Source organism: Camponotus floridanus, unplaced genomic scaffold (genome assembly GCF_003227725.1).
Source record: "Camponotus floridanus strain SB8 unplaced genomic scaffold, Cflo_v7.5 scaffold182, whole genome shotgun sequence".
Lineage (NCBI taxonomy): Eukaryota > Metazoa > Arthropoda > Insecta > Hymenoptera > Formicidae > Camponotus > Camponotus floridanus.
In genome coordinates this window covers 289,700-300,192 of record NW_020229306.1, presented here as the reverse complement: position 1 = coordinate 300,192, position 10,493 = coordinate 289,700, and the positions used below count along the sequence as shown (strand labels likewise).

The window sequence follows — 10,493 nt, the reverse complement described above, 5'->3', positions numbered from 1 at the left end:
GCATCACTGGTACAATGGTGACGGACAGTTAAGAGTCATCGGCAACCTGCCTCCCGCACGAACATAATTTATCACTTCTTCATTAGTCTTGGCACTATAAGGTTGCTCACCCAACGATGTAATTTCCCACATTAATACCCCAAATGACCAAACATCGCTTTGAAAGTAAATATTCCATTATCAAAGATTCGGTGCCATCCAGCGAATAGGAAGCAAACCTTCTCCTTTCTAAAACATGATTTAAACAAAAATTTAATTCTCTGATTTAAGTTGTTCATTTCTAGAATGTGTGCAAAATCAAAAATGTTTAATTTATTCTTGCTATATATAAATAAAACTACTTATATTCTATATTACTTAAAAAAAACAATGCAGTATACTATTATGATAAAAAAATAGAAAGTATTTTAAAAAGAATTCAATTTTTAATCTTTAATATTTTCATAATTGTACTTACCAATCGATAATAATCATCCTTGTAGATATCTCTAGCTAGTCCAAAATCTCCAATTTTGATGACACGATCCTCGCGATTTCTTGAAGATACTAAACAATTGCGACACGCTAGATCTCTATGTACGAAACGCAACTCTTCCAAGTAGCAACAACCTCGCGCAACATCTTCGCACATGGCGAGCAAATCCTGCAAACGCAGAGCAGACGAATCTGACGCTTGCAAATTTCGACATTCTCTCAAATATTTTAACAGATCTCCAATTTCCATCAATTCCGACACTAGCAACGGAGAATCTCCATCTAAACAAACGGCCAACAATCTTAATATATGTTTGTGTTGAAAACGATTCATAAGCTTGGCTTCCTTTAAGAATTTCTCTTTCTCACGGGGAGTAGCATCTTTTTGAAGCGTTTTTATTGCAACGGACATCTCTGTGCCCGATTTTTCTAAATCCTTCACCTTTCCTTGATACACCTGCAAAATATTTCACACAAATTTACATGCGTACTTTATTGAAAAATGTATAATTTAATATGAAGTAGTATTTTACTTTATATTTTACTTTATATTAAATAATTCAATGAAAAGTATATAATAAAGTGCATGCTTGTTTTCTCATGTAAATTTTATATCACTTATAATCTATTTAAAAAATTCATGTAATTTATATCTTTATTAAAAATACGTATCTGTTTTGTTAATCCAAAAAATAATTTAAAATATTGCTTGAAAAAATTAATTTTTACCATTCCGAATGCGCCGCTACCAAGATGTTTCGTAAGTGTAATTTGATTTCGTGCGATTTTAGTTATCGCATATTCATCCGGGTTATAATGTAACATAGGACTGTAAATCATATTGGATTGAGTGTTTCGGCAAGGTACTTCAGGTAGAATCGCCAATTCTACATCGGTCATTGTAGAAGACAAAAATTGTTCATTATTACCTCTGCGTTGACGATACACTATTATAAAATTACGATTTAATTATGTAATAATATATATTATAAAATTTACTGTATTTTAGTAAATTTATTCGTTTAGTTTTATATAAGTAAATTACTATTTTCAGTAAATCTCTAGATATTATATCAAATATATATGCATAATCTACAATTTAAGTTGACATTTATATCAAATATACTTACAACGATAAATGTAGAAAATGCAGATTATAGGAACTATAACCAACATCAATAATAAGTAATATTTATTCCTATTATTCCAGGAGTGCTCGGAATATCTAGATTAAGCAAAAGTATAATTTTAATATCTTCGTGTGTGTATCCTTTTACAAATTTAGTTTTACTTATAACTTTATTATAAGATTTAATTTTTTAAATTTCAGATTCCTATTCATATCCAAAAAATATCAGCACATAATATTATAATATCTATGCAGCACAAAATATTACAACTACTTTGCAACAATGTTGGAATATTACAAATTGCAAGGCAACATTACGGAAACATTGTAGAAATATAATTTAACAAAATGTGAATTAGATATCAGCAATATGATATTCATATTTTGAAAACACTTTAAAACTATAACACTCTTTAATTTATCTATAAAAATAATGTAATAATACATTTTTTTTATGTCTGTATACATGTGATGAATTTTACTTTTTTGCAGAAGTCAAATGAATTATTGACACAAATAATATCGAGTAAATATAATTCTAAGCTACAGATAAGCCTTGCTAATTTTTTATTAAAATATAGATAACATTTTATATCAATGTTACAATATATTTTATGATATATTTTCACTTCATGTACGAATACGATATTAATCTTCAAAGATAATATATCTTTTTATTATATTAAGAATATATATTATTATATGTATCATTATATTTTTCTATGCGTTTTTCTGTACTTTTCACATGCAAATATATGTAATTATAACGGATTTTTTAAATTTTTAAATTTTTAAATACAAATGTTATTAAGAATGTATAATTAATCCTATAACTAATGTATAAATGTGTATAAAATACCCATTATAAGAGTATATAGAACATTTAAAATAAAAAGAATGATTTGTAAGTAATATTTAGAGCAATTTTGTATAAAAATATAACATTTTATTTTATATGATGTTATGTTTAAATATAATTTTGCAATATATTAAATATCGTAAACTAGTATTTATATCAAGCTTTTTAATTTAATTAAATGATTCCAAGATATTCATCCATCAAAAACAAAAAATATTTTATACGTAATGTTATTAAATAGCTGCAATAACATTGCATTCTTTCCAATATATTACACTGTAATATTGCTACAATATTTCATTGCAAAAAGCGAACACTTTAAATTTATCACAATCTTATAACAATAACTCTGCAAAGTTTCGCATTCGATTTGCAATATTGCAATGTTTCAATGAAATTATACTTCAATATATCCGCAACCTTATCGTGCTGTATAGGTATTTTCATTTGCTTACCACGTTTGCTACCACGTGTTGAAAAAATAAATCTTTCATCAGTCGGCCATATAAAAGTTTCCTCATATTCGAGATATATCAATATCAAGCGAAACTTGTATAAAGTTCCCGATTGTAAATTTTTGACAGGGTACATTACTTCATTGTTATAATTCATTTTAAAATAATTCATTGTTTGCCACTTTTCTGCTGCAATCTCTTTGTACTCTAGTGTACAAAACATCGTCAGATTAATGTTGGAGATCCATGAAATGTTCATGCTATTTATGTCGACCCCGCTCAAAGTAATATTGTTTGGTTCTGAGGATATGTGAACGATCTTGCTTAAACTCTCGTTGTACAAATCACTGAAATTACTTGGATACACACGCACGTATATCAAGTAATCTTGTACTGGTAGCAACAAGTTAATCTTTGCGAAAAATCTGCCATCTACCATACGTTTCGGCATATTAATAAATTGTTTGCTCTTTTGTTGCATGCCGTTCACTAATATAACTGACTTGTAATGTACTTCGTAGGTCACGCCCACGCAATTCAATTTCTTGGGTGGCATCCAATGAACTATTGCTATAGTAGGCGTCAAAACTAAAACACTTATGTTTTCTGGTGCATTAAGCTTGCCTAAATTAGTTTTTACTGATATCACATTCGAATCGAATGGATTTATCGATAATTGATCAAAGTAAAAATTGCTCAAAGTAAACTTCAACTTGTACTCTGTAAATGGTGTTAAATTCTGAATCTCGTAATATCGCTCGCACGTCACATATCGCAGCACATTGAATTTTTCAGGTTTATTGAGGTTGTTGTCTAAACAATGGCTTACAGAGATAGTATATATAGTAGTTGGTAAATTATATTTTTTGCATCCATTCTTTACAACTGGCTCCGGAAGATTCACAATGATGCTGTTTGTTGTTGTATTCACATTCTTAAAATTATAAACTTTCTCGTCAGGTGTGAGGCATCTCATTGGAGGATATGGTTGTAAAGAATGATCAAAGGATTGAATTTCATAAAATTTATTAATTCCAATTGAGCTTATTATCTTTTCAACATATTTGTCTGCATTTACACTCTTGAGACTTGCATATTTCTTTTTCAAAACATAAAGAGAAAATTCATCTCTATAATCATTTGCTAAAATGTAAATGTTTCTTTTGTCAATCGTCATAGTTAAGAAACGGGAGATATCACTTATGTTTTCTTTGTGTAAAATCTTACTGCATATAGAAACGTTAGTGTCTGTCACAAATATGCGATTAGAAAATAACCAGTAAATTAACGGCTCCTCATTATTTATGTTTTCAAATATCACTTGATAAACAGATGTATCTTCATCATGAAATAGGCACAAGGATTTATTTATCGAAACAATTTGCTCAATTTTTTTATCGGGATGATATTTTGTTATATTATATTCTGTATTCTCCCAATTGTATGGTACGTAATATAAAATTCTAAAAAATATGTAATAATTTTACTCTCATTTTTACTTTCATTATAAAACATTATTTTAACAGAAAACAGAAATTTGTTTGTAGTGAAAATTCGAAATTCTTATAATTATATTATAACCTATTATTTTTTTTACTTATGATCTTAATTGTAAAATCACGTAAAATTATAGAAAAATTACAAATATGCATAAGTCTTTAATAGAAAATTATTTTTTCAGGTAGTAAACGTACCCCATAGACGGTGACACATTTAAAAGGAAAATATTAACGTCTGATAATTTGACAATTTCATCAAATTTAATTATGCCATTTTCCCACATTGTTAAGTCGAACTTTACAATATGATGGTAGGACTTATAATACATGAAATATAGATTTCTTGCTACCCAGTCAATGCAGAGATTATATAGATAAAAATCAAAGCTAGCTATTTTTATGATATTATTTTCATTAATCTTCGATGTCATTAGATTACGATCGTCACTCCAAAAAATTCTATGTTCTTGTATCGAATAAACGACATATTGTACATTTCTGAAAAAAAGGAACCAATTATAATTGTATAGTAAAAAGTTATAGTTGAAATTTCTAATTTTATAGTTATTACTGCTGTAATGTTGATAATAATAAACATGTGCATAATAATAATAACTTTAATTTTATATTTAGTGTTAAAAATAATTTATGATAAATATAACTGTTTTTTTATCAGTATACGTACCCTGACGTTAAGGTATTAGTAATTCTTAAATCCACGTCCAATATTTGCATACCATATCTGGATGTCATTAATAATTTAGGTATTGGATTTTCATGTGTAGTCGACACATTGATTAAATCCGTGTAAGGACCAGCAACAATTTTAGTATGCGCACGTACTCGAAAATAATATGTCGTGTTAGATGATAGATTGTGCACCGTGTGCTCCAATTTTGTAGCTGTGATATTTTTATCGTCCCAGATTTCTTTAAAGTCCTCGAAGGAAGAACACTGCACTTGGTACACTTGTATTATTTCATCGGCAAATTCTGGTTGGTTCCATCTGTAAAAACATAAAATTTTAGCAAAACGAAATAAAAAGGAAGGCTAAAAGAACGTGGCGCAAGATGTTAGAGCGTAAAAAAGTCGAAATAATAATAAAGACTCTAAGTAACAGACATAATATATTAATAATCAGTCAGATATAAAAATATAAAAAATATGTCTGAAAAAATTGATTCGAGTGAACAGAAAATAATACATACGTACGTTTCGATCTTTTCAAGATCTTTTTCAATGTTCTAGATGTCGTTAGAAAATAAATTAAATTAAATTAAAATTAAATTAAAATAAATTAAAATAATAAATTGAAATAAAATTTGAGCCATTTTATATTTTAACAAAATTATAACAGAATTACCATTTTGATATATTTATGTCGTTGAATTTAAGAAAAAGAAAGAGAAATAGAAGAATACAAACTGAGAATTTAGATTTCTTACCTCAATGTCACAAAAATGTCGTTTACTTTTTCTATAAATTGACTGTCGAATTGTACAAATGCTCTGAAAGTTATTGGCTTGCTCAATCTTTCTAAAGATTTTAAGCTTCCTAAAAATTTTAAGATCGTACACATTAACACAGTTATACATATATAAGATTAAGTGGATTATCTCAGTAAATCAGAAAAAACAATTTAATGTGAAAATAACGGAAAGAGAAGAAATAAATACACTACAAAATATGGAAATTAGCATAGTATTGAACTTTGAAAAGATAATTTAAGAATTTTTTGCGTCATTTAAGATTTAGAAAAGTAATCGTTAATTCATGGCAAAAACGAATAAATAATTTTTACTAAAATAACAAGTACTTTTCGAAAAATTCTTATAGCTTAAAAAATCAGAAGTATAATATTTGCTTTAAAACAGAGTAACATATTAATAAAATTGATTTTATCTTAAATTATAACAATTTTTATGTATAATGTTATGTTTATATTATGCTTTTCTGTTTCTTTTTAGAATTGAAATTTATATTCTTTTCAATACTGGAAGATATTTTTAGATTTGATTGCCACTCTCTCTTGAATTTAAATTATATTTACACATTTTTATCATAGATTTTGTTATTAATGTTTTATTTTATTGCAACTTACCGATAGATTCTGGAATGATAAAATTATTTGCAAGTACAACTTCATCGACTTCTCGCTTATTTCTCACAGTACTATCAGAACTTCGGTCAGATTTGAATTTTAGTATATGATGTTCACTTTTCTCGGACATTGAAATATCCTTCATAAAGTGTAACATACGAAAAGAATTAAGTGAATATCATTGAGGCGATTGTTTCTGGCTTTTAATGATAAATTACATAATATATAAAATTAAACAAAAAATTGCCATTCGTTTTTGGTTTACTTAATAATACCGGTTTGATATATACCATTCCTAAATGATATAAATTGAATGTAATGTAGTTTTATTCATGAAATCTCTTTTTTATTTATTTTTTTAAGGCATCTTGCATATCAAACATACTCATGTCAAAAGGAAAATCAAAAATAGGTTAACAAGAGTCAATGAGGATTCATAACAGCTTTTGTCAAGTACAAACGAAAGTGTAGCTCTTTGCAATTATTAAAACAATTTTGTCTAACGATTTGATTCTTTCTCATGATAGGTTAGTTAACTCTATTCAATTAACTCATATTTTTTTTTTTAATTTGCCGATATTACTAAAGTTTTATTAATGTTTGTACTTCAAGAATAAAAAGATTCAAAATATTGTTGCTTTACAGTTATTAAATATTAGTCATAGAATTATATAAATTCTTTTATTTATTACTTTGTCAAGTTTTTTCGCAAATTGTTTCGAATGTTCGTTATATTTTTAACACAAACATATTCAGCAAATAATAAATATAAACCGATATTATAAACCAATCATGTCTCGATAAGAATATATGAATATAAATGGATTGTATATAAATGGATATATGTAGAATAAAAATTAATATAAATTCTAGCGATAGTAGTTGAATATATGTTGATCGAAATATTAGTGTTGATAGATACAACTTGATGAATGATTTTTTTATCAGACAGATTTGCTATCACGATATTTAGTAGCTCTGCCCCGTTATATAATTATCCTAAACCCAAAGAAATGATGCTAACTTTCTAAATTAATTTTATAAAATAAAATTATATATATATATATATATATATATATATATATATATATATCTAGAGAGAGAAAGCGAAAGAGAGAAAATACATAGTCAAATTTTAAAATATCGTTTTAATTAAATTCAATATACTATATAACATTCATTTGTAAACAAAATTTCGAAACTTTATCCGTCTGTTTTTTACAACATCATATATATTTTTTACTTTTATATTGAATTGTTTTATTTTATCTTATCTTATTATATAGATAGAATATACAATTTATTCATTTATTTTTAGTTACACTACTAGCTGCAATAACATTCAATTGTTTCTTAATCAAGCGAAAAATATCTCCTACCTGCGTGAAATTTAAATCCAGATACATGGAAATACTTTCTTCTTGAAGGATGTTTGAAGTGTTATCATCCTTCGGCGTGATAGTTGCCTTTGTCAATATTAAACCTTTCAATAAAACACATAAAATTGTTCCAAACATCATTTGCATTTTTCGTAAACGTTTGCACTCAATCAGTTCTCGTTGAATTCTCAGTTAATTGTTTTTCTCACTCTACTAATTCTGATGTGTTAATCGAATTGACATTAATTCATATATATAAATTTATTTTCGATAAATTCCTTAAAACTCAGTTTTAACGAATCGTAAGTTATTATCTTCTAATATTATGTTTTTAGATTTCTCTTTATGATCGCGATCACAATATATACCTTATGATTAAATTATGGAATTCTTAGAAAATAAATAATTTTTTTAGGAGAACAAATGGCAATGCAAAATGATACAAAATGATCATTTGATTGTATAGCGAAAAAAGGAATATAATTATCAGCTTTTTTTTATTAATATTATAGTAGAAAAACGTCGATAAATCAGCTTTTTTTATTAATATTATAGTAGAAAAACGTCGATAAAAAAATAACCACAATCCAATCACAAACGATCAGAGAAGTTATAGAATTATAGATGTTGTAACATTTTCAGCTATATTCAAGCACACGCAACGTGTAATCGAATTCACTTGAATGTTTATTATATTTTTAGTTTTAAATATGTAATTGTGACAATTCGTTCGTACGATTTTGTTACTATATACAATTGTGTTACTACGTATGCTTTTTAAAATCCACTATTTGTACACAATTTTTTATGATATTCATTTGATGCAGTTTGAATCAAACAATAAGTAACGCGGTAATGTGTTTGGCTGGCGATCACAATACTAACTGACTTCGAATGATCAATCTGATCATGTGTTGCCATGACGTCTTATTAGCTGCATTCCGTTTGTAATTTATTTTTTTCCACGGACATACTTGCGTTATTTCAAAGAGAATTAAAATTTTTAAAAATTATTTGACAAAAAAGTTATATATGCATAAAACAAAATAGTTCAATGTATAAATAAAAATAATTATATGTATATATAATTGTTTAATAAATTTTACTATTAACTTTTTATATTAATTTATTTCTGAGTATCTTCTCTTTGGCATAAAAGGAACGTTTACCATATAAAAAGATATTCTGATTATAGGAAAATATAATAAACGAATTAAACAAGTGATTTATACGTTTTCTATGACATTCATATAATGCAGTTTGAATCAATACATAGCGTTTTTAATATAAATCTTCTAGCATAAATAAATACAAATTTTCAATAGAGCACATAAATAACTAACATAAATAAAATAATTGTACGAAATATTATTATCGTTATTTGCATCGAAACTTATAATAACGTATATAATATAATTTTACTTAATATTAACTTAACATAATATACTTAATATAATATATAATATAAAAAACTAATAATATTAATTACTTTATTATTTTAATTATATTATTGTAATTTTATATATGACAATTTTTATATGCACCAGTCTGCACTAGTGCATCCAATCAAATTCTCTCTTTCCCCGTTATAAATCAATTACTTTTTTCAAAAAAGTGATTTTCTAATGCTCCGGTCTCCTTTTGTGACTTATTCAGTCCATTCATATATTACATGATATACAACATTTTTATTTTCAAAACTATTTTTATATTTTTAAAGAAACATTCTGTTAAGAATAATTAAGAATAATGTTGTATTTCAAGAATAACTAAGAATAATTAAACAAGTATTTATATAATGGTCTCTTTTTTAAATTCATGCATAATAATAGACGTATTTTCAAATATTTTATAAATTTATAAAAATTTATTCCCTCCACAGCATTGATATATGTATGTACAAAGATTTATATGTACAATTTGAAATAGGAAAAAACTCCAAAACATATTATAAAAAAAGTTTGAAAAGAAAATTACAATTGTGTGTTAACATTTACGAATTTACAAAATGGTTAATATTAAAAAGTGTGCAGATCTTATATAATATATAAAATACAAAAGTACACATGTTGAATATCTAATAAGTATCGTAAGAAAACAAATATTCGAGTATTAATACATGCACATTTATTTACAATTTTTTTCATTAATTAACAATAAGTTATTTCTATCAGTTAGATAATACATATAACAATAATATTTATTAAATTCAATATATCATCTCTTTTACATCACTTCTTAGACCTACAATATTTTCGAGATAAAATTTAAAGTTTGATTTAATTTCCGCTGCATTGCAATCAGACATCATTGATATCAAATGGATAGTTAACCTTTAATTACGTCAATAGATGACGAAACACAATGTTTTATGACACGTGACTGTCGTCAATAAATAACTTTAAGATATTAATCAAAAAAATTTAAACGTCGTGGCATATCACCAATTATGAGCTTTTATTGTATGCTATTTAAAAGGATGCCGACCTTTCCCCTCCCCCAAGGAATGTTTATTAATTTTTTAAATGGTAACATGGGTCATGTTCAAATCAACAAACAAGAGATGATCAAGAAACTATAAAAACAGAAATGCACCT

The 10,493-nt window shown here is 26.0% G+C and overlaps 1 protein-coding gene across 1 annotated transcript; it reads right to left on the bottom strand.

The window, feature by feature from the left end:
* Positions 1-1,649: 1,649 nt before the first annotated feature.
* LOC112637615 (protein sevenless-like) lies at positions 1,650-8,244 on the bottom strand. The gene is made up of 7 exons (XM_025407666.1): positions 7,897-8,244; positions 6,518-6,656; positions 5,862-5,970; positions 5,102-5,422; positions 4,612-4,914; positions 2,918-4,380; positions 1,650-1,699 (listed from the first exon to the last, which is right to left on the bottom strand). Exons 1-7 carry the CDS (start codon positions 8,041-8,043, stop codon positions 1,650-1,652), a joined length of 2,532 nt encoding a protein of 843 aa, XP_025263451.1. The 5' UTR covers positions 8,044-8,244.
* Positions 8,245-10,493: the final 2,249 nt, after the last annotated feature.

Excerpts from the sequence above, each read along its gene's own strand:
- LOC112637615 (XM_025407666.1), bottom strand. The coding sequence starts at position 8,043 with ATGCAAATGATGTTTGGAACAATTTTATGTGTTTTATTGAAAGGTTTA. Across the intron at positions 6,657-7,896 it reads TGGATTTAAATTTCACGCAG|GATATTTCAATGTCCGAGAA; the intron begins GTAGGAGATATT and ends CACTTTATGAAG. Across the intron at positions 5,423-5,861 it reads GACATTTTTGTGACATTGAG|ATGGAACCAACCAGAATTTG; the intron begins GTAAGAAATCTA and ends ATGTTTTTACAG.